We start from the raw sequence: 22,400 nt of genomic DNA, 5'->3' as shown, positions 1-22,400 counted from the left end.
GTGTCTGTATTCCCCTTGATAACTTACGTGTCGAGTCCAGTGGTTCAAGTCTCCGAAGTTCCGTTGCGGCCGAAATAAAAGTCCTCGCGTGTAGGGACCCCTGGCGGGCTTTCAACTTCCAACATTAAAAGTCACTCCTGTACCTTCTTAGCAGCAACTGCCAGATTCTTGATATGTTTTTCGGTCTTACTCATGGAGGATCCCAGAGTTCCAGATAACCGCTTTAAGGTCATCATCGCAGGTGGCAGCTTGGTGGGCCTTAGTCTGGCACTTGCCCTCGAGCGCGCTGGAATTGATTTTGAATTGTTTGAGAAAGGCCAATTTGCGCCGCAACTTGGGGCATCGATTGGGCTGCATCCGCATTCACTGAGAATTCTTGATCAACTGGGAGTATGGCCAGATATCGAAAAGGAGGTTGTTCCTTTGCAGAATCGCAATCACTATGATGAGAGCGGACACTGCTTCGAGAGATCCGATGTTCTCTCTGAAATCAACAAAATGTGAGTCTGTGGTCTGTTGACTTGATTGAGATTATTCTGACGACATCCAGACTTCGTCGACCTATCATCTTCATGGAACGCTCGAGAGCTCTGCAAATCCTGCATAGTCATATTAATGACAAGTCAAAGTTACACTCGATCAACGGCGTCGTCGGTTGCGAGGAGACAGCGGATGGGGTAACCGTTATCACACAGGACGGCCGCTCGCATCGGTGCCATATCCTTGTTGGGGCAGATGGGATACATAGTCAGGTCAGGCAGTTGATAGCAGACAAAACCAGGCCACTCGATCCGACTGCCAGCAAGGAGCTTGTAGAAGGTGAGCATCCGCAAGCCCCTCGAGCCAACCAACTCACATAAGTAGGATTCACCAGCGAGTACAATTGTATCTTTGCTGTGTCAAAAAATGACCCGGCGAAGCCGTTTCTCCCCGACGGCATGGTCCACAATGTATACTATCATAGTCACTCGGCTGTTGCAGCTGCGGGTGTCCATGGCTTAGTTTTCTGGTTCCTTTTTGTCAAGGCCTCGACTCCGACAAGCACGCCAAACTGTCCTCGGTTTGCCGATAATGATGCCCAAGCACTAATTAACCAATACGGGGGAGCTCAACTTGGACCAGAATATACAGTGCGAGACTTGTGGGAAGCACGCGTCAAGGCAACAATGGTCCCGCTGGAGGAGGGCGTCCTTAAGAAATGGAGCCACGGCCGGGCTGTTCTCATGGGTGATGCAGTCCACAAGGTTGGTGTCAGTGGCGCTTCACCTTTTGGCATGTTTGGCTGATCTATAAAAGTCTACTATCAACCCCGGCCTGGGAGGGAATCTGGCGTACGAAGGCATAGCTCATTTCACGAACCTGCTGGTGCCTTTGCTCAAAGAGCATCCCATCCCATCTACAGAACAGTTGGGCCAGCTCTTCGGGGATTACTTTGAGCGTCATCTTCCACGAGCACGCACTGTTGTCGATATCTCAGGACGAATCACGCGCTACGAGGCCCAGGACAACTGGCTTTACACGTTCGCAGCCCGGCACATCGTCCCCTGGATAAGCGACGCCACCAAAGCTCAAGGATATGCAAACTTCTCCAACGGGGGTCCATGGCTTGAGTACCTTCCACTGCCTACGCTAGACGAGGAGATCTGTCACCGGAGGGTCGGGGAAAAGAAGGATTCCAAGAGCGGCGTTCTGCTTCCCAAGCTTGGGGTCGCCGTGGCGTTGATAAGCACCGCAGTTGTAGGTTGGAACAGATACAGCAGGATAACATCTTAATGGAACATGATATTAGATCTTTATCTGTTAGTTGGTGGTTAGTCTGTGGAGTAATCATCAATCTCAGGTGCGGCGAGAGCGCGTGTTGACCACAACATTCACTCTAGCACCCAAAATACGTCACTTGCCAGCGCTTCTGAGTGTTTTAAAGAGAGAAAATAGAATGAAATCTCGAAAGACGCGTGTTTGTTGAGTTTGACGCGAAATGGCGAGCTACTTGAAGATGGGCGTTAAAGGCGATGTTGGGAACGCGGGCTCAATCTATATATATCTTTGGACCGTATGCCACAGCAAATGACACCAGCATGGATCTTCACGGTATAAAGCGCTGGGATCCAACTTAACAATTTAAACAGACATCTATGACGAGCATATAGTCCTTAATGACCATGTCTCTTATATTCGACGTGATTTGAAAGTTGTGAAAAAAAAAGAGAACCAGGTCGCGCTCGGTTTCGAACTTCCAATGGTTTACATGTGAATGTGGCAAAAATGTATGCGCCAACTGATGCAACATAAAATAAGTTACCCATAGTTAGACTTATCAAGCCATTTCTAAAAGGGACTAGTTGCAAATGGTCGTTTAAATACACAGATAATAATAAGCAATCTAGCCCGATAAAGCAACTAGAAGAGACTTAACTTTTGAACCGTGGAAATAGCAGAAAATTCTGCGTAGTCCTCGGTGAAACGGACGTTGTAGTTCCGATATCCCAAATAGGAAGGCGTCATATACAACTGGCGGTTGACATACTCTATCAAACCAAATCTATCAACTCCCTCGATACCAAGTGCGCCTCGCCCAAGACCCCCTTAATCACCAGCACCAACTCGTCGATCTTGCCCAAGAACCGCACGTACGCCCCCAGAGCCACACAGTACCGCCGATACTCCTCGTCCCGCACCATCGACACACTCACAAGGTTCTCCGCGGGGTGGAACTGTCCATACTCGAGAGCTCGTCGCACTAGAGGCGTTGGAAGAATCTCCGGTGGCGCATCGCCTGTTCGCAGTGCTTGTTCGCAGACACCGAGTACGGCCATGACCTCGCCGATGCAGCGGTGGTCCAAAACGCCCATCTGCTGAGACAACCGGTTCTTGTACTCCTGCGGTAGAGTAGCCGATGCAACAAGTAGACGGGCTAGGACTCCATTGATGTCGTGGCAGATCTGCTTAACCTGACGGAGGCTCATCGAGTCGAATCGGGAACTGGAAAACTCGTACTGCAGATTGTACAAAGAAGGCTCGAGAAGAACAAGCGACTCTGTTAGTTCGAGCCAGATGGGTTCAGTGATTGTCCTGCCTTCGTCGCCTGCTCGACCCCAGCACGAGAGAAGCAGCGCGTAATGATCGGAGAGGGTGCGAAGAGAGCGAGAGAGGGACTTGGAAATGTGGCGTGCAGCAGAGGGAGGCCGAGGAAACACCTGAACGATTGTGGCTGCTGCGACTCCAATAAGAACCAGAAGGAGTCGTCGCCAGAAGATGTTATATCCAACTCCAGGATTGCCATAAGTAGGGTTGTGTCTGAATCTGTTAGATTTCGTGATGCTATCCCTGTGGGTGAGTAGACTTACGTATCGACATAGCTGTAGGCCACGGTCAACAAAAAGGTCGCCGCGCTGATAATGCCTCCTTGAAGGAGATTGGGAGGGAGGTACAGTCGGACCCAGAGGAAGAACACCAACATAACAGCCATCACAGCAGACAAGCCGTAGGGGTTCCCTGGCCCATTGCCCGATCCAATATACCACGCAAGCAGGCCCAGAACACCACCTGCAATGGTGCCTACGAGTCGAGCCAGCACGGAAAATGTGAAATCAGCCATGTACACCAAAAGACCGGTTTGCCCCATGATTAGCCCCCAGAGGCCCCTCTCTCGATAGTAAAAACCCGCGGTCCGTGGCAGAAGGCCTGGGATCGAAAGAGCAATAGTCACGACAATCATGCGCAGAGCATACATTCCTTCGTCGCTGGTTATCCAGCGATAAGTTCCAATAATTGCTCTGCCCAGCGGATGCCGTGTCATGGGTCGATATCCACGACGAACTCTCAGCTTGTCCTGCGCAGCCTTCGAGGCATCGTCGACTGGCGCCTGTGATGGATTGTCGTCGCTGGCAGCGTTGACCGTGGGTGCCTTGCCCTTTTTACCTAACAGCCACTTTGCAGCATATTTGAGACTGATGGGCCACCAGAACTGAGTTCGCGACGCGTTGGGAAACACGGCTGAGATCTGAGAAAGAAGAGTTTCTGTCCTGTCCAGTGCATTTGTCATATGTTCCTGAAAGTTCATGCACAGAACTATCCCTGCCATCTGATTTGGCCGGTCATTGTCATCCTGGTCCTCGTTCTCAAGCAAGGAGGCGTATCCAGACACCAAGGCCTCGGTCATATCATGCAAAAATGCCGGTCGGGTCGTGCGAAGCTTCTTAAGGGTCGAATCTACGCGTTGATGCAGTTGTTCGTGTGCGGTCTTGTGTGACTTGTGATACCAATGCTGTCGGTCGACAAGATGGATGCATTCGCCCATTACATCCAGCCCTTCTAGGCAGACACTCATAGCACCGACGCTGATGATGTTGAGATCCTTGGCAATATCCTCGTCGATTGCATGGTTTTCTGTATATTGCAGGCCTTTGACCAGTTCAGCAAGCTGCGAAAGATGGTGGGCACCAACTGTTCTCTGCTGTTTCTCGGGAATTCCATCGTCAGACTGCTCGATTGACGATCGTTGTAACTTTTCGAACTGCATGCGACTCTCGATTGTTCCCTTGTGAAAGTCGGCGAGGGCTAGAATGGCGGCCACCAGGTGCCGAAGAGGTTCTTTGAAGGCCCCAACAACTTCAGCGCCCCAGCTGCCAATTGAAAAGTCGAGGGGAAGAAATGCGAACGAGGGTTCCAGTTTCCTGTATTCCTCAATGATCTTGTTCCTCTGGTTATAAAGGTCCTTCGGATCGACAGGGTCAGAGCTTTTGCTCAATGCAGACAAAGATAGTTGCAGGGAAGACTTTAACAGAACAAGCAGGTCATCCGTGCCCTCGAGGATAATTCCGGTCGTCGAGCGGGGAAAAAAGAGAACAGAGCAGGCAAAGCCAAGTCCGATACCAGCACCAGCGGGCTTGACCAAGGCCAGGGGCAGAGTGCCATTGAAGGAGGGTAGTAGGGGACCGTAAAGAAGAAAGAGGTCGGCAATGATAATTCCAAAGATTGAGGTCAAGGCAGTTTTTGGGTTGGCTGCCCGGAGACGCGCCTAATTCTCGATTAGTTTACTGGCGAGTTCTTTTGTAGAGGCACGCACCATGAGATAAATGAAGACGCACATCATGCAGTAGATGATGGCAGTGATTCGGGTATCCAACATCCACCCGTCATAGATCATGCGTTGGGCGATACCGGCCACTGAAGAACCGTCATTCTGAGCCTGAGCAGCAGCAGTCTGCTGGAGAGATGCCAGTCGGGCCTGCGTCTCTGCGCCCGATCTGGCGGCCAGAGCAGCCTTCATGGTGATGACACCCCATGCCCAGGCAAGGCAGATCCCGATAAACAGAGATAAAGCTCCGAGGATGTAGACAAAGAGAACACCGGAAGGAGGGAGCATGAACAGAACCATGCTAGGACCTGGTTAGCGATCGCGTTTAGTAGATTTATGTGAGGACTCACCAGGCAAAGAACGTGGCAGCGCCAAAGTTTGTCGCAACAGGGTCGATAAAAATCAGCAGAGACGCGGCCCAAACGGCGACCCAGCATCGAAAGAAGACTTTAAGATCGCGGACACTGAAGTGGTCCAGGAATGCAGGCAATGGGCGCCGGTTGCGACCGGGTTTGGGTGCAGCAGTCTCATCTGCAGGGGAAGACATGCCTTGGAGATGGGCTCAAGGTGATAGACTGTAAACTGTCAAGAAAGAAGAGAAAAAGAATATGGCAGACCAGAAATGCAAGATCTCGATCTAGTGGACGTGGGCAGTGGAGTTTAGGGGGTTCTATGATGCAAGATCGACACTATCAGGGCTCGGCGTCAATAGCTTACTTTGCCCAATTTTCAGTCTGACAGAGTACGTTTACTCTAACTTGGGGATACAGAGTATGGAAAGTCCAGGAACAGTTTGGAGAACATAGCCTTTACTGTCTTGTAGTAGTAAAGTACTCTGTACTGACTGAACGGAGGTGACTGGATAATTGCATAATGCATAGCTCCATATGCATAACTTTGTGCCCGAGTTGTGCACATTGCATAAAACTTATGCAGCGCATGCCCCTGGAGCTGCAGGTTGACACTTAATCTGCATATTCATTAAAGAAACAAAGAACAACCCCGCATTGGTCAGTGGCGACGGGAAGGTGTTGACCTCGGTCGTTGGTCTTGCCCTGACCGAGACCCCGCAGTGGGCGAGGTTATAATAATGAAGTTGCATTCGAGAGTGATGAACCGGATATGGTCGTATAGATAACTATGGGTTCCATCCAGGAAAACAGCACTTTTCACTGCGACGCCATCATTGTCGGCGCCGGCTTCAGCGGGCTGTATGGGCTCCACAAACTGCGCAGTCTGGGTCTAAAGGTCAATGTCTTCGAAGCAGGAGGGGACATCGGAGGGGTTTGGTACTGGAATCGGTACCCCGGTGCACGGGTTGACTCTGAGTGGCCATACTATCAACTCAGCCTGCCTGAGGTGTGGAAGGACTTCCAGTTCGCTGAAAGGTTCCCATCTAGTGAAGAGATTCGCCGATACCTAGCACATGTTGACCGCCGCCTTGATCTACGCAAAGACATCCAGTTCAACGCGCGAGTCAACTCGGCCATATGGGATCAAGTAACATCGCGATGGACAGTCACAACAGAGGCCGGACATATTGGCACAGCGAAATACCTATGTCAATTCACTGGCCTTCTCCATCGCCAGCACTGGCCTGAGTTCCAAGGTCTTGAGAAGTACAAGGGCAAAGTATACCACTCTGCTGCCTGGCCGACTGACGTCGACGTTACTGGGAAGAGGGTAGCAGTAATCGGTGCCGGCGCGACCAGTGTCCAGATCGTGCAAGAGTTGTCTAAGAAAGCAGGTCGATTGTCGATGTTCATGCGACGACCCAGTTTGTGTCTTCCAATGGGCAACGGTCCGCTGACGCAAATGGAACAAGACAAACTGAAGCCTTACTTCAAAGTGCTGTTTGATGCTGGACGAAAATCGGCCAGTGGATTTCCTTTGACTCCTCCAAAACAGCGAATTTCCGACCTGTCAGACGCCGAGCGCAATGAGTATTATGAAATGCTGTGGAAATCGAGTGCCTTCCACTTTGCTCTTGGTAACTTCACCGAAGTACTTCTTGATGAAAAAGCGTCAAGAACGGCCTATGACTTTTGGGCGCAGAAAACACGCGCGAGGTTCAAGAATCCTGTCAAGCGAGACTTGATGGCGCCTGTCGAGCCTCCATACGCAATCTTTACTCGCCGGTCTCCTCTGGAAGCCGACTTCTATGAGTGCTTGGATCAAGATAATATTGAAATCGTGCCATTGTTGCAGACGCCCTTTGAAAGCTTCGTCGAAAATGGTATCAGGACAATGGACGGAGAGCACCGAGAGTTCGACTACGTGGTCTTCGCAACTGGGTTTGAGAGCTTCACCGGATCGTAAGTACTGCCTTGTCATGAGTAAAAGGTATCCTGACACCCCAGGGTCGCGACCATGAACATCAAGAGCAAAGACGGTGTTGACCTAAAGAACATCTGGTCGAAGGGCATTCGTACGTACCTGGGTATGCTCATCTCCGGATTTCCTAACTGCTTCCTGAGTTATAGTCCCCATGGTATGTTCTTCCCTAGCAAACGTAATGCAGAAAGTCAGCAAACGGTAACCTGTGCAGCACCGACGGCGCTTTCAAACGGACCTACTATCCTTGAATGCCAGGTTGATTTTATTGTCGATGCCATCGCAAAGATGGAAAACGAGGGTCTTCAAACCATTGAGCCGACGACCGAAGCAGAGGATAAGTGGAGAGCAGCAATGGATCAGACTGCGAAACATACCTTGTTTGCCAACACAGACTCGTGGTGGACCAGGGCCAATATCCCTGGGAAGAAAAAGGAGATTGTGACATACATTAGAGGCATTGGGAACTACGAGACCGAGTGCAGGGAGGCTCTCGACGACTGGAAAGGTTTCGTTGTCAAGAAAGACCCACGACTGGGGACTCAGGGGAGGATTTTTAGCCAGGTGTAATCTATTGTCGTGTATAGGCTAAGTAGAGTTCTGCACTGCATGGCTATACTTGATGCAGCCCTCGATAACTGGGATCTATGCGTCCATGCCAATGCATACGCATGGCGGAAACAACTCTTGGCTGGTTGTTTCCAAGGCATGGGTCCTACCTCTATAGCCCCTGTTCAATAAGAGTGTATGGAATAGATCAAGAAAACAATCTGTGCAAGGCAAAGAGGCTGAGACATGCTCCAGCTTCAGCGGGGAGAACAAACGAATTAGGCTATATGAATTTTGCCAATGCACAATCATCAATAATACCTGGCTGAAAGTGCTCCACTGCTAGACGAAGCCCCTGGAAGGGGTCTTCAGCCTAGTATAGAACAGAATATCCAGCAAGGCACATGGTCTGATCGCGGCTAAATGCAGATACAAGGGTGATTCGAAGGTTAGACAATGGCGCTGTTTCAGGCTCCGCTTGATGACACCAAATAGATTAATTTCAGAGTGGACTTCGCCTCCTGTCTTGTATATTTGGTGCATGCCAGAGCCGACACTTGCCCGTGTCCGAGGAGGTAAGGCTTGATACAAAAGGCAATGATGTACGATTACGAGGACGACAATACGGGCGATATGAAGCAGTCCTTTTCACTTGCGTTTCCGACTCTCAACTTCTCATTCCAGCCTCCAATATGATCTTTGCAAGCTTAATGTCGCTTCTACCTGCCCTGTTCACGTTGACACCGAAGGTAGCAGCGCAATGTGCACTTCCTTCGTCCTACAGCTGGACATCATCCGAAGCACTCGCAGAGCCCCAGTCAGGATGGGCGTCTCTTAAAGACTTCACCGCCGTGGTCTACAACGACCAGTACATGGTGTATGCCTCATATTACGATTCAGCATCTGGCTGGGGTTCGCTCAACTTTGGCCTGTTTTCGGACTGGTCAGAGATGGCGTCAACAAGCCAGAATGCCATGAATGAGGGCACTGTTGCACCGACGCTCTTTTACTTTGAACCGCAAGACGTCTGGATCCTTGCATACCAATGGGGCCCGGCAGCATTCTCGTACAAGACATCAAGTGACCCAACCGACGCAAATGGCTGGTCAGCAGCCCAGCCGCTCTTCTCTGGAACGATTTCCGACTCTGAAACTGGTGTCATTGACCAGACAGTCATTGGCGATGACACGACTATGTATCTATTCTTTGCGGGAGATAACGGCAACATCTATAGAGCTAGTATGCCCATTGAGAATTTTCCAGGCGACTTTGGAACAGAATCCGAGATAATCCTGAGCGACACGCGAGAGAATCTGTTCGAGGCAGTTCAGGTATATACCGTCGAAGGGCAGAGCCAGTACCTCTTGATCGTCGAGGCCATTGGGGCCAACGGGCGATATTTCCGGTCTTTCACTGCAGACAATCTGGGCGGCTCCTGGACACCGCAAGCTGCTACTGAAAGCCAGCCCTTTGCTGGAAAAGCCAACAGTGGCGCCACCTGGACAGACGATATCAGCCATGGCGATCTTGTGCGCACCAACCCCGACCAGACAAACACCATTGACCCCTGCAACCTTCAGTTGCTCTACCAGGGGCGTGATCCCAGCTCCGACGTTGACTACAACCTCCTGCCCTACAGGCCGGGGGTCTTGACTCTGCAATGAACGTCGTGATAGCAATCTCCGTGCCATTATGCTAGTGGTAACAAAGTATTGAGTAGGTATAGCTTATAAAAGACAATCTTTCGTTCCATTTCCGCGAAGCCTTAATCCAGACATACATGCACCTCTAGTGCTTTACAGAAACCGCGGAGTACTACAACAAAGAATGTGCGGTGTTGCTGCCGACTTTGCCATAAAGGTAGACAAGTAATGACCATGGCCCCGAAGAACCCCCAAATAAATGTAAACACAATCCATCCTGTAAAGAAACCCTCAGAGAAGATATACCCTGTTTCTTACATGGGAATAGGCCAGAGGATAGTCATGGAAATAGCGATAAATAGCGCGGCACCAAGAGCAATGTTGCGCGCTCGAAGAAGCTCGATTCGCTCCTGGTCAACTGTAGCAATGGAATCGCTTATCTCTGGTATGGCCGCATTGCTACTGCTAGCTGCTGTCTTTTCAGAGCTAGATATACTGCTGTCATCGACCAGTTTGATCTCTTGAAACTTGACAAAGTCGTAGTTCTCGGGGTGGAGATAAGTTACAAGGGGGGTCAATAAGATGGGCGCGGTCAGGGCAAACATCTTGCCAGCGACGCAAGGATAAAAGTCTGGTAATGTTGCAACGTCAGCAGTGCCTTCTCGCCGGTAGGCCACCCCGATCCAGGTGCCAATGCTGGCGATCGAGGTGAGGGTAGGCACTATCGTGACAGCGTACTTGCTTTGCTTTTGCCAGAACAGAGTACATGCACTGAAAGATGTGATCGGCCATGTTGGCTTCGCATGAAATACTGGACAAAAACAGGGATCTTTACCAATACTCGCTTGCCTGACACTGGGATTCTGTACCTGCATGACTACATATAATCATCTTACGTGCACCGGATGCTGCTCCAGGGCCGAATAAGGCCGGGGCAGCACGCCATAGTAGGGCCAGTGGCACAAGTGAGGTTAAAGTGACGAGATAACAGCCAGGATTGTGCTGTGCCGCATTGGACCTTCTCTCATTGGTTGAAAGCAATGTCTATACTGAATACGGCTTCTCCGACCAGTATCTTCGTTGGAAAAGGTGAAAAGTGCGAGTCATGACTCGACAGAAACAGCATTTGGCGTTGTCCAGGGCCCGGCAGACTGGAGATTGCGGATACGTAATATCTGGTAAATCAGCTTGAGCTTTAGCATTAGTTCTTTCAGATCTCATATTATCCTCACTTCCTGCCACTGCCATCATCCAAAATGCAAGGCTTCAAAGCAGAACAAGCTCGAGCGATCGCCGCCTTGCGGTGGAAGGCTCTGCCAAAACCAGATGGCCGCGAAGAATGGATACAGCGAGCGCGAGAAGCATCCTCTAATCTCAAAATTGACGCGGTTGAGCGCGATTCAGCGTCGAAGGCGCCGTTTCCCGAAGTGCAATTATTGAAGGACGCCGAATTGGTGAACTTGCTCGGTCCACGCAAGTATGGAGGCGCTGGGGAGGCCTGGCAGACCTCGTACAGTACAAGGTCATTTCGGAACTTGCCAAAGCTGATGCCAGTATTGGTCATCTTCTTGGAAATCATTTTCGTGGTATGTCAAAGTAAAGCACGCCGTCCAGGTGATCACTAACTGCAATGCCAGGTTCTGGAGCAGCCAGATATTGGGAACGCCCAAACAAACCGAACGATGGCTTCGCGAGTTTACTGAAGGCAACTACTGCTTGGGAGGCGCAGTAAATCCACGCAATGCCGCTATAGTGGCTGAGGACGCTGGGCTCGATCTTGTTTTCAACGGCGACAAGTTCTTCTCAAGAGGTCGGGGAATCCTCCTTGAACCGGGAAAATCAGAGCACTAACGTTCAGGACAGGGGGTGTCATTAGCGATATCACGGTTCTAGAAAGTGTGCTTCAACACGGCACGCATGTGTTTGCTTATGTGCCGACGAAGCGCCCGGGAGTAACCTTCAAGGGAGACTGGGATGTCATTGGACAAAGACTTACAGTGAGATCTACTTCTTAGCTGGCGAATGAGATCTGCTAATGCCAAAACTCAGGAATCCGGAGGCTGTGTGATAAACAATGTCAAGGTACCCTGGTCAGAGGCTGCAGGATTTGTTGACAAGAAGCTCACTACAAGGGACGTTTACCACGACTTTATATCACCTCGGGTTCAGTTGCAATTTGCGGCAGTTTATATTGGTGCTGCAACTGGGGCCTTGGAGACAGCTGCTGAGTATACGAGGACCAGAACTCGGACATGGTCTTATGGTGGCGACAACAAAACTGCGGCCACCGAAGAATGGCTAAATCTTGCATCCAAAACAGCAACAAGAAGAGCTAACACTTAAATAGTATATTCTAGAGGGGTATGGCAGACTCCAAGCAAAGATCTGGGCCACCGAAGCACTTGTTGATCGCACGGCTGAGCGGGTCTCTGAGGCCATACACGCCCCCCGGGAAACATTGACCAAGGACACCCGGGGCAAATTGGCTGTCCGTAAGTCTTTAGAACAACACTCTGTCCTGAAGGGGCAGGATAGTAGCTGACCTGTATTACAGAAGTGGCTGCCTCTAAGTCGCAAGCTATGGAAACAGCGTTGGAAGTTTCTTCCAAGATTTTCGAGTTTGTTGGAGCCAGCGGAAGCCTGAGCAAGTACGGATTTGACAGATTCTGGAGGAACACTCGAGGTAGGTTTTTAAATTGCATTCTTGTGCCCTCGTGGCTTCTGGCTAACTGGAATCCACCGCGCAGTTCACAGCCTGCATGACCCGATTTCCTATAAGTTCCGCGAGGTGGGCCCATAGGCGTTGCTAGAAAAAGTCCCTGCGCCCAGCTGGTACACCTAAGTAATTTGGCCTTCTGCAGCTACAAACTCAGAGAAAAGTTGGTACTATGTATAATGTCTGGGATTAGTTTTGGGGTCATGATAGCAATTGAATAACCAGTGGGTGTGATTGAAGTAGCTTGAGCTAAAATGGTAAGCCCAAAGAACGCTCAAAAACAACAAAATACGCCTTGAACGCTCCAATAATTCAAAATATAACTGATCACTTCGTAATACATCTGGATTCTGTTAGTGCGCCTCAGCTCATCGTTGACTCCAATCACGCAACTGCTATAGCTCAGCCCATAAAGCATTGGCACCGAGCCCTGGGCCGAGGAATTGACCACCGCAGCCAGCGCATTTGAAGGCCATATTACAAGATGTCTTTTGTTTTCTCCCAGGCGCCGGAATTTGAGGCTGCAAACGAACAATATTCGGCAACCTTCAATAAGGGCCACCTGGCGCTGCCCCCAGCTCGGTAAGCCCTTCCGAGTGCGCGGAATAAAGATGAACCCTGACTTGGATTATCAGAAAGGTGGCAGTTGTGGCATGGATGCTAGGCTTGGTAGGGTCTTTCTGCAATGATGGCATTTGACCCCGGCATGGGATGCTAATCTAGCAGATCCGGCCAAACTCCTAGGGTTGGAAGAGGGCGACGCCCCTGTCATCCGCAATGCGGGCGGGCGGGCCCTTGATGCGATTAGCAGCCTCATAATATCACAGCAGCTTCTGGGGACTCGAGAGATTGTGCTGGTGCATCATGTACAATACCATCCTGCTCATCGGATATCCAGCCCAAAAGCTAACAATGTATAGACATACTGTGGGATGCTGACTTTCTCAGACGACTCCCTACGACAGAAGATTCGATCGGAGCTGGAACAAGATGCAGATCACATCGCCTTCCTATGGTTCAGAGATCTGGAAGCTAGCGTCCTTGATGACATGAGGAGAATCGAGCAGGAACCCAGTCTTCTTATCGTTCCAATTACTGGATACATTTATCACGCGGAGAATAGGAAGATGACAAAGGTCAAGTGGGTGTAGTTTAACTGGGATGACGGGCTTGTATGCTTTGTACATCCATCCTACACGGGGTGGTATTCTAAAGGGGACAGCAGGCCCATTGAACGAACGTTAATAGCTTGTAGTACATGGCGATACGCCTCAGACTTCTTTCCGGGGGAAGAATTCGATATACTGTCCTAGAACCCTCATGACCATAACGGATTCTTTCCGATTTCTCTTCCAGGGTTCAATTCGTCAGAAGTGACCATTACGCTATATAAACTGCTATTGATCTCCAGATGGCTCGATACTAGTGTCCACGGCGCTGACCCGCAGCAAAGCTTTAATAGAGTAGTGTCGGGGACCAAGGTAGTGCAAAGGACGCCGTTCGTTCCAGTCAACGGGAACCTGGTTGGACTTATGCACTGAGGAATGGATTGACGGTGTATCCTCTGACGTCCTTAATGATGAATATGACACTTGTTTCTCAACAAGGTGTCTTTACAGATTGGAGTAGTGTAGATCGATGTTTCATCTCATAGAGTTGATCAAGAAATGCTCCAAAATATATTAGTAAATATACATAATATCATCAGACAACATAGAATTTATCTATCAACGGGAAAAATTACGATAATTTTTTTTTTGTGCAGCAGCAGCCGCCATTGCCGCCCGCCCACAGTGACTCTCTCTGCCACTTCCACACCTGGCAACTGCCCACGATGGCTGGAAAATTCTTACAGGATCGCACAGAAGCAAATAAAGCAGGAAGAGGCCGGACATGGTCGATCCGAGTCAGAGCAGATGATCAGATAAGATTATCAGATGAAGAGTAGGGCTTGGCACGGGATGTCAACCCCCCTCTGGCTAGTAATATTACTAGAATATACCCACTCTGACTAATAACATTGCTAGAATATACCCACTCCCCCACTATGCGCAACTTATGACTAGTCGGTAAGTCTCTGACACTGCCTTCAGTCTGTCATTGGGTGCTAATGCTCGCGAAACACATCCATGACGCCCGGTGCACGCGGGAGACGCTGCCACTTTACGAGGAACAAGCATCCGACTTCGGTGCTTGTTTGACATCTCATTCCTCTTATGACTCTTGCCTCTTGACTCTTGCCTCTTGACTCTTGACTCCTGTTCATGCTCGTGCTTCTTTATCAGAATCAGCCAGAATGGGTGTGCGTCCCTTGGTCCGCAGAGCCCGTACGGTCTTTCGTCGCATGTCCACCGACGAGAACGAGGGGACTGAGAGCGGCTCCATCGACTTGAGCTCAATTCGTGACGGCAAAGGATTTGGGAACCAGAGGTCCAGAGACGGAGCCCCATCAACCGACAGCAATGCCGACTCGCCCGGGCCGTTGCCAACGAGAGATGCCCAGCGAGGTGTTCAAGACGTCGAAGCAGTCACCCTGACCTGGTCCAAAGGCACCTTGATCGCGGTGTTCATCAAGTGCGTTACCTGACTTCCTTCTGCTGTTGATCAGAGCCCTCGCGGCTGCTTCAAACAGAAGCTAACAATGCGATCGTGACAGTATCTGGTTCCTGTATTTCGTCAATGCCTTTCAGTTGTCCGTTTCCAGCAGTCTGAATCCCTATGTCACCAGTTCCTTCCAAGCCCATTCGCTATCCGCTCTTCCTACAGCTATTGGCGACGCCTTCGCTGCAGCAACATATCTTCCAATGGCAAAGTTGATGGATGTTTGGGGTCGTGCTGAAGGCCTTCTTTTCATGGTTCTTTGCCTTACTCTCGGGCTGGTTCTTATGGCTGCATGCAATTCCTTTGAGGCTTACTGCGCCGCCAATGTAAGTTAAAGAGTGTCTGGGTGGCAGTTCTCACAGCGCTGTTCCTGACAAGACAAATCCAGGTCCTCTACTACGTTGGATTATACGGAATGGAATATGCGATCGACGTCGTGACGGCCGATGCCTCAACTCTGCGAAACCGAGCGTTTGCGTACGCCTTCACCTCCTCCCCATATATCATCACAGCCTTTGCGGGACCAAAAGTGGCGGACGAGTTCTACTATCAAGTGTCCTGGAGATGGGGCTTTGGCGCTTGGGCGATTGCTACTCCCATTGTCGCATTACCGTTATACGGAATCCTCAAATACAACTTGATAAAGGCACAGAGAGAAGGATACCGAGTGAAGAGACCAAGCGGTCGGACGGTCTGGGAGAGCATCCAGCATTGGTCGGTGCAATTTGACTGTAGGTTCTGACATCTATAATAGCACTTGATTGCTATAACGAGTAAGCTAATTCAAAGCCATAGTATTCGGCGTTTTCATCTTCACAGCTGGCCTCGTGCTGTTCCAACTCCCCTTCGACATCGCCGACTATGCACCCGACGGCTGGGCTTCCTCCTATATCATCGCAATGCTAGTGATTGGCTTTTCCATGCTCTTCTTCTTCGCCATTTGGGAGAAATGGATTGCTCCGGTGCCTCTCTTCGAATGGCGCATGCTTACCGATCGCACAATCATCGGCGCTGTTCTTCTGGATGCGACATACCAACTCTCGAACTATTGCTGGAGCTATTACTTTACATCATGGCTGCAAGTGAATAACAATCTGACTATCGCTACCGCGAACTACATCAATAATATCTTTGACGTTGTTTCTGGCGTTGTATTGTTGTTTACAGGTTGGATCATCCGGCACGTTGGCAAGTACAAGTGGACACTCTGGATTGCCATACCCCTCTATATCCTCATGCAGGGACTGATGATCTACTTCCGCGAACCAAATATGAGCGTTGGCTACCAGGTGATGTGCCAGGTATTCCTTGCCATTGGCGGCTCCATCTTTATTCTTGTTGAGCAGCTGGCGATTCTAGCTGCTGTTGACCACCAGCATGTTGCCACAGCACTGGCTCTCTTGAATGTGGTTGGGACCATTGGAAACTCTGCTGGTCTTACGATTAGTACATCCATCTGGCAGAGCACATTCCCCAAAGCTCTAGTCCGATACCTCCCTGCGTCGGCCATGTCCAACTTTGATAATATTTACGACGACCTCGCCACCCAAACCTCATACCCAGTCGGCAGTGCCGTTCGAACGGCGATCCAAGAGGCCTATGCCTATGCAGAACTCAGACTCCTCGCTGTCGGTGTTGGGATCATGATTCTTGCCATTCCCTGGACGATTATGATCAAGGACATTGACTTGAGAAAAAAGGTGCAAGTCAAGGGCACTGTCTTCTAAGCCCAGAAATGTTTGAATAATGATAATAGATACCCATTTGTATTTCAGCGACAGTGTAATATCAATTATAATAGTCAATTTTTTTCATAAGACATGATGGCGTAGATGAGGCTTACAGTCTGACCAAGGTGTATAATAACCGAGGACCATGTGAACGACTACAAACGATCACGGAACCAGATTTGCGTCGAGATCCACCAAATTGTAAACCGACAAGGGTACCAATCCGAGACCGGACAACGCTCGGTCCTTTGAAAAGCCAGTGAGCCAACGCCATCGTGCAGGGCCAGACTTGCCGTGTGTGCGTCAGTGGATCCTCTACTGGACTTGCGCACAGAACCCCACCACCTTAATAGCTACCCAAGGGAACGATGGAACCTCTTTCCTTCATGAACATGATCCTACGCATGATTACGTTGCCGATGTTCGACCTTGAGGGCCTGCGGTGATAATTGCTCCGTGCCCGTCACTTGCGGCAGCAGGGCTTCAGCAAAGACACGCAACTTGGGCTGATGCAGAACGCCGAAGTCTCCTTTATTTGTCGAGCTTACCCCCCGCGATGGGAGAGAAAGACAAGAAGGAAGAGATGGGCGCTGGATCTTACCACGTTGAATCTCCGGAGAGGATTGTTTACGACTACCATGGGGACGTCGAGATGGTGAAAGCTGGAGCACTGCCAGCGCTGGTCCAACATCTTACGCGCCACGACAAGCTCGATGCCTCATTCAACCGCACATTCTTGACGACCTACCGATATTTTACGACAGGTGCAGAGCTGCTTCAGCATCTTCTTGAGCGCTTCGATTGCGAACCGCCCCTTGGATCAAGTCCCGAGGATGCTGCAGCGTGGATAAATGAAATCCAGCCTCTGATTCGGTTGCGCGTCGTCAATGTTCTGAGGCAATGGCTTGAAAGCTTCTGGATAGAGCCTGAAGGCACTGAGACGCACAAGACCTTACTGGCTGTCCAGCTCTTTGCAGGGGAGCTGTCTGCGACTGAGTCCGGAGCAGTGCAACAGCTGCTCGAGATCATACGGTGTCGTCTTGCAGGCGTTGAGCGAACCAAGAGATCGCAGCCATCCATCTCCAACCCCCCCAAGCCGATTCTACCCCGAAAGCTCAGCAAGCTGCAGTTCCTCAAAATTGATGCCAAAGAGATCGCGCGACAGCTCACCCTTATGGAGGCGTCCATGTTCGGCAAGCTTCAGTTCAGCGAGCTTCTCAACAAAAACTGGCAAAGAAAGGAAAATTCAAACGGCACATCGCTGGCCCCAAATGTGAGGGCTTTGATACGCTATTTCAACCAGCTATCCAGCTGGGTTAATGCCCTGATACTGGCGGAGTCGGACTTGAAGAAGCGGACACAGGTCATAGGACATCTCATTAATGTGGCCAACGTAAGTAGAAGAGTGTTCTCACACTAATCGGGTGGTTTGACTGAACTGGCTCGTACAGGAATGTCATATGCTGCAGAACTATTCTGTGGTGGTCTCAATACTGTCTGGACTGGAAAGTACCCCCATCTACCGACTTGGGCGGACGTGGGCGATGGTCACCGAGCGCAGTTGTAAGATCCTGGAGCCGCTGCAGGCTCTTATTTCAAGTGACCAAAACTACCTGGTCTACCGTGATACAGTACGGCGTGCACTACCGCCATGCATTCCCTTCCTGGGTGAGTTATCTTGGGTGCATCGTTCATCTGGTTTGCTAATTGTGGTACTGTGAACCAGGGCTTTTCCTCAAAGACTTGGTCTTTATTGAAGACGGGAACGCAGCCACAAGCCCAGAAGGTTTTATCAACATCTCAAAGTACACAATGCTGGCATCGACAATCCACGAGGTGCAACGATTTAAGCAAGCTTCCTACAGCTTGCTTCCTGTGCCCGAGCTGCAGGAATATCTTGCTACACAGCTGCAATCAGCCGGTGATGTGTACGAGATGTGGCAGAGGAGCTGCGAGCTAGAGCCACGAGGCCGAGGGGACGAGAGCAGATTGCGAGACACGTATACGGCAACAGGGGGGATGACGACATCCATGGTGGTCGCGTGCATGGTTCTGGACGATTGAACGACACGCAAGATCTAATCGATCAGATCATCTTTCAGGAGTGATCAGCGAGAGTAGCTGCATCGGCCGATGATCGGATGCATTGCCATTATCTCGCATAACCGCCCCTGCCGCCGCCCCACGCGTTAAATTTGGCCCTGTTGGCACTGAATTGTGACTGGGTCAATAATACTGGCGTACTCGCAAGCCAATACCTTATTGTGAGACTTCCTGGTTACCTGTCCCTGGCCATCTTGCATCTATAGATCACATCCCGAGCACCGAGGCCTTTTGGCCGGGTCCATGGTTGTGGTTGGCTTGAAGCTCGTTATTAAGTGGGCTAGACGCATTCATGAACCTATAACCTTAGGCTTAGGGACACAAGACCCCTGATCTGTCGAAAACAAGGGGCTATTACAGTTAATGAGAGAAGGACAGGAGGCATACTACAAGAGTCTGCACCTGATTCGGACGTCTCCTCAATTTTCCCTGCACCATACCAGACGAGTGGCTACTACAGCAATCGAGTGTCGCGTATTTGCGGTGTTTCGTTGCTGAGCAGAAACATATTTGTGCATCAACCGCTCTAGCTGAATAGCGACCAGCGCATACTAATGAGGTTGGAAATATCCATGCCTTTCGCTTGAAATTAAGACTTATTGAATTATTCAAACACAGGGAGCAAAGTCGTGTAGCCAGCTTGTTGCTCTGAAGGTTTATTATGCTGTTACCTGGAGCTCGGTCCCTTGTGTATACTTATAACCGAATTACTTGGGTACAATGGGAACTCTCCGACTCCAAACTTCCAAGACGAGGTTCCAAGCGTAGTTCTCTCTAATTGTATGCATCTATGTTCTATGAGCATCCGCATCGTACACATTCTTTCCCCGATACCAAGTCTGGGAGACTTTGGCTTCAAGAAGCGTCTCGCCGTCCACTGCGAATCTACAACCACAAAGTCCGCGCTCAATCCCTTCTTTAAACTACTAGTCCATTAATCAGCGAATCGTGCATACGCAGCGCTAGTAGTAGCGGTAGTAGCGGCCTGCGCTAAGTTAAGGCCCAAATGGGGGTTAATAGCTTTGCGGGACTCCGGATCAAGAGCTGAACGCCTGGTAGTGGCGTTGTATAGATTTGGAAAAGGGAGGTGACGGGCAGAGGGTGCGTCAGTGCCAATAGCAAGAGGAGCACCACCGTCCAAGAACTCCTTGTACGCAAAGGCACGCCCGCACCGGTCTGGACCGGTAAGACTGGGCCACGCCTTGAGGAGAGTCGGATCAGAGTGCACTGGCTGTATAGAAGCAGTAATGCCCAGCTCGCCGAGACGCTTTGCATCGTCTGATGTGGTCAGATCGAGATGCTCAATCCTGTGTCGTCGACTGGGGCTGCCGACTTCTGCTAAGACATTGATGGCTTGGTTGACAGCTTTATCGCCGGTGGCATGAATGGCGCATTGGATGCCTCCAGCTTAAGTGCGCTGAATGACTTCTTTCAGCGTGTCGCCTGGCCAAATAGGTTCTATTTCGTCCGATTGACCACTGTATGGCTGCAGTAGAACAGCCGTGCACCCATCAACGACGCCGTCGCAAACAATCTTTATTCCGACGACAGTAAAACCAGGAGCCTTGTACTTCATATTTAGCTCAATAGCTCGGTCAACGTAGCTGAGGTTTGCTTGTTGATCGTTTGAAAAAGGAATAAGCCAGTAGGCAGCAATGTTGAAAGAGACGTGCCTATCTCGGCGATACTGCGCAAGGAGCTTCCATGTCTCCTCGTTGATAGCCATATCGACAACCCAAGTATAGCCTGCAGCAGTGTGTGAAGAAAATGCCATGTCTAGAGCCCTGAGTTTGTCATGGGTAGAGTAGAGACTCTCCACAAACGACCAAGCGAATTTGATGAGAGCAGGATCTTGAAGAAAGCCCGAGGCACGACCATGTTTGTCGCGATGAATCGTGCCCCAGGAAAATCTGGAGCTGTGTGTGCTTTCATTTCGTCCAGGGCAGCATAATTGCACCACATGGAGTGGTAATCAAAAGAGTCGATAAGTATTGCTCGCAGGTCAAGATCATCGAGCATGCTTGCAAGGGCAACACCGTTGATTGTTGACTGAAACCATCCCTGGCACATAATCCGAGGGATTGATGGGTTTGCTTTTGCATATAATGTGATAGGCTCCCGGATTCGGTCGAGGGAAGTGCAATCGGTGAGATTCAGTTTGCGGAGGGAATGCCCGTAGTATAGAATGTGTGCATGGGCGTCAATGAAGGCGGGAATTACAATGCGATTCTCCAGATCAATAACGTTGGTGTCACTGGGGAGCTCGATGTCATCAAGGGGACCAACATGAAAAATCTCGATAATCATTCCATCCACGAATTCAACTCGACCTTTTTTGAAAGATGGCGCAAAAATGCGACCGTGGCAGAAGACTGTCAACATACTCGAGGAAAAAGACCTCTTACTCGAGTGCAAGGATTGCTTATTATGGAATAAGAAAAGAGTAATTTCAGCAGCCCTCGAACGACAATCGTAGAATGGCGGGCGAATCTCACCATGACAAGAGAAAAGCAGAAACCTTGAGATTGTGCCTGATGTCTTGAACAAAGAAAAAATCAGAGACATATAGGGCCACGTATCCCTTGTAGATTAGATTATGTCAACAAAGAACTGCAAACCTTATACTGGACACAGGAGGGGGGTTAGAGCTTCCATGATAGGTGGAACAGATCAGCCCTTTTGGCTTGGGTTGCCTCGCTCAAAGAGGGCATCTCCAACTGCCAAACTAGGTACAGCTATATTGCCAAGCTGAGTAGATGCATTGACCACTGAATGTCTTTTCACGTACTTGGGTTTGACCTCTACGGATTCGCGAATCTGGGGAAGTACAGCGCCACCAGTCATGTGTCTGGGTAGATAATGCCGTCTAGCTGACGGCGATTTTACGATTTGTTAATCAGACTGGAGAGGGTCTCACCACATCCAAAAAAAAACTTAAACAGGTAGAATCAAGCGCTTGGTATTGAACAGGTCCTTGACCTGTAAGCTGACCTCTCGATAGTACAAGCCCGAAAGGCATTATCACCTCAGGCTAAGCCTCAATCAATAGCAGACCAGTAAAGGGTGACCGGAAGCTGAGCATAGCCTGCAGCGCTAATGGTGCCGGACAGTCCTTACATTCGCCAATTAATCCTTAAACATATTGTGTATCTCAAGAGGCAGGATACTAGAAAACAATACCCTCTGTGCCTGCCTTCATATGCACTATCAACGCATTGAGAGCTGATAACACATTAGAGACATCTAGATCGCGGAAGGCCTCTCTGCAACGGCTAGTACCTTCTTGTTTCCAGTGGTGACTGAGACCGTTGTCACCCCCGCCTCCTCGTCAGCAGCAACAATGGACGTATTGTTTTCCGTGCCAACGGGAGTGTGCTCCCTCATGGCTAACCATGTCGGGTACACAGCAAGACCTATCATAATCAATTAGAAACGAGCTACGGTAAGCATGTCTCGACATACCAAGAAGGATTGTGTTGACAGCCAGCGGGACTCGGCCACCCTAAATTTAGTCTCTGATGGGGTGCTGAGCACGCCAGCTAACCCTAGTACAAAACACTCCCGGCGCTAGGCCTAAATAGGACTAATGTGCCATGTTCCCCAACAATTTCTGCTTTATTCCCCAAAACCCCCCTATCTCTATT

At 50.0% G+C, this 22,400-nt stretch overlaps 9 protein-coding genes across 9 annotated transcripts; 7 read left to right on the top strand and 2 right to left on the bottom strand.

Moving 5' to 3' along the window:
- Positions 1 to 141: 141 nt before the first annotated feature.
- Positions 142 to 1,773, top strand: BDV14DRAFT_208498 (FAD-dependent oxidoreductase; the record flags this gene model as incomplete). Its single annotated transcript, XM_073775415.1, has 4 exons — positions 142 to 500; positions 551 to 819; positions 865 to 1,244; positions 1,297 to 1,773. Exons 1-4 carry the CDS (start codon positions 193 to 195, stop codon positions 1,771 to 1,773), a joined length of 1,434 nt encoding a protein of 477 aa, XP_073628688.1. The 5' UTR covers positions 142 to 192.
- A 578-nt stretch (positions 1,774 to 2,351) lies between these two features.
- BDV14DRAFT_208495 (uncharacterized protein) lies at positions 2,352 to 5,654 on the bottom strand. The gene is made up of 4 exons (XM_073775414.1): positions 5,431 to 5,654; positions 5,069 to 5,381; positions 3,348 to 5,020; positions 2,352 to 3,297 (listed from the first exon to the last, which is right to left on the bottom strand). The coding sequence occupies exons 1-4, from the start codon at positions 5,625 to 5,627 to the stop codon at positions 2,532 to 2,534; spliced, it is 2,949 nt and encodes a 982-aa protein (XP_073628687.1). The 5' UTR covers positions 5,628 to 5,654; the 3' UTR covers positions 2,352 to 2,531.
- Positions 5,655 to 6,220: 566 nt separating this feature from the next.
- Positions 6,221 to 7,984, top strand: BDV14DRAFT_208492 (flavin-containing monooxygenase; the record flags this gene model as incomplete). Its single annotated transcript, XM_073775413.1, has 3 exons — positions 6,221 to 7,395; positions 7,441 to 7,571; positions 7,629 to 7,984. The coding sequence occupies 3 exons, from the start codon at positions 6,221 to 6,223 to the stop codon at positions 7,982 to 7,984; spliced, it is 1,662 nt and encodes a 553-aa protein (XP_073628686.1).
- Positions 7,985 to 8,673: 689 nt separating this feature from the next.
- On the top strand, positions 8,674 to 9,627 carry BDV14DRAFT_189300 (alpha-L-arabinofuranosidase axhA-2; the record flags this gene model as incomplete). Its single annotated transcript, XM_073771177.1, has 1 exon — positions 8,674 to 9,627. The coding sequence occupies one exon, from the start codon at positions 8,674 to 8,676 to the stop codon at positions 9,625 to 9,627; it is 954 nt and encodes a 317-aa protein (XP_073628685.1).
- Positions 9,628 to 10,862: 1,235 nt separating this feature from the next.
- On the top strand, positions 10,863 to 12,406 carry BDV14DRAFT_189299 (acyl-CoA dehydrogenase/oxidase; the record flags this gene model as incomplete). The annotated part of the gene is made up of 8 exons (XM_073771176.1): positions 10,863 to 11,121; positions 11,151 to 11,202; positions 11,244 to 11,416; positions 11,470 to 11,603; positions 11,656 to 11,869; positions 11,964 to 12,098; positions 12,161 to 12,289; positions 12,354 to 12,406. The coding sequence occupies 8 exons, from the start codon at positions 10,863 to 10,865 to the stop codon at positions 12,404 to 12,406; spliced, it is 1,149 nt and encodes a 382-aa protein (XP_073628684.1).
- Positions 12,407 to 12,806: 400 nt separating this feature from the next.
- On the top strand, positions 12,807 to 13,473 carry BDV14DRAFT_208491 (beta-class carbonic anhydrase; the record flags this gene model as incomplete). Its single annotated transcript, XM_073775412.1, has 4 exons — positions 12,807 to 12,904; positions 12,987 to 12,991; positions 13,046 to 13,188; positions 13,243 to 13,473. 4 exons carry the CDS (start codon positions 12,807 to 12,809, stop codon positions 13,471 to 13,473), a joined length of 477 nt encoding a protein of 158 aa, XP_073628683.1.
- Positions 13,474 to 14,618: 1,145 nt separating this feature from the next.
- BDV14DRAFT_189297 (major facilitator superfamily domain-containing protein) lies at positions 14,619 to 16,650 on the top strand (the record flags this gene model as incomplete). The annotated part of the gene is made up of 4 exons (XM_073771175.1): positions 14,619 to 14,896; positions 14,979 to 15,249; positions 15,312 to 15,654; positions 15,719 to 16,650. The coding sequence occupies 4 exons, from the start codon at positions 14,619 to 14,621 to the stop codon at positions 16,648 to 16,650; spliced, it is 1,824 nt and encodes a 607-aa protein (XP_073628682.1).
- A 403-nt stretch (positions 16,651 to 17,053) lies between these two features.
- BDV14DRAFT_208486 (Ras-GEF domain-containing protein) lies at positions 17,054 to 18,917 on the top strand. The gene is made up of 3 exons (XM_073775411.1): positions 17,054 to 18,046; positions 18,105 to 18,321; positions 18,380 to 18,917. Exons 1-3 carry the CDS (start codon positions 17,210 to 17,212, stop codon positions 18,715 to 18,717), a joined length of 1,392 nt encoding a protein of 463 aa, XP_073628681.1. The 5' UTR covers positions 17,054 to 17,209; the 3' UTR covers positions 18,718 to 18,917.
- Positions 18,918 to 19,544: 627 nt separating this feature from the next.
- Positions 19,545 to 21,600, bottom strand: BDV14DRAFT_208483 (amidohydrolase; the record flags this gene model as incomplete). The annotated part of the gene is made up of 6 exons (XM_073775410.1): positions 19,545 to 19,595; positions 19,646 to 19,682; positions 19,713 to 20,163; positions 20,233 to 20,672; positions 20,714 to 21,128; positions 21,591 to 21,600. 6 exons carry the CDS (start codon positions 21,598 to 21,600, stop codon positions 19,545 to 19,547), a joined length of 1,404 nt encoding a protein of 467 aa, XP_073628680.1.
- Positions 21,601 to 22,400: the final 800 nt, after the last annotated feature.

This window comes from Aspergillus stella-maris, assembly GCF_047715825.1.
Source record: "Aspergillus stella-maris strain CBS 113639 unplaced genomic scaffold BDV14scaffold_23, whole genome shotgun sequence".
Classification (NCBI taxonomy): Eukaryota; Fungi; Ascomycota; class Eurotiomycetes; order Eurotiales; family Aspergillaceae; genus Aspergillus; species Aspergillus stella-maris.
Note: the sequence above shows the minus strand (reverse complement) of the source record. Positions and strands in the feature narration are given on the sequence as shown.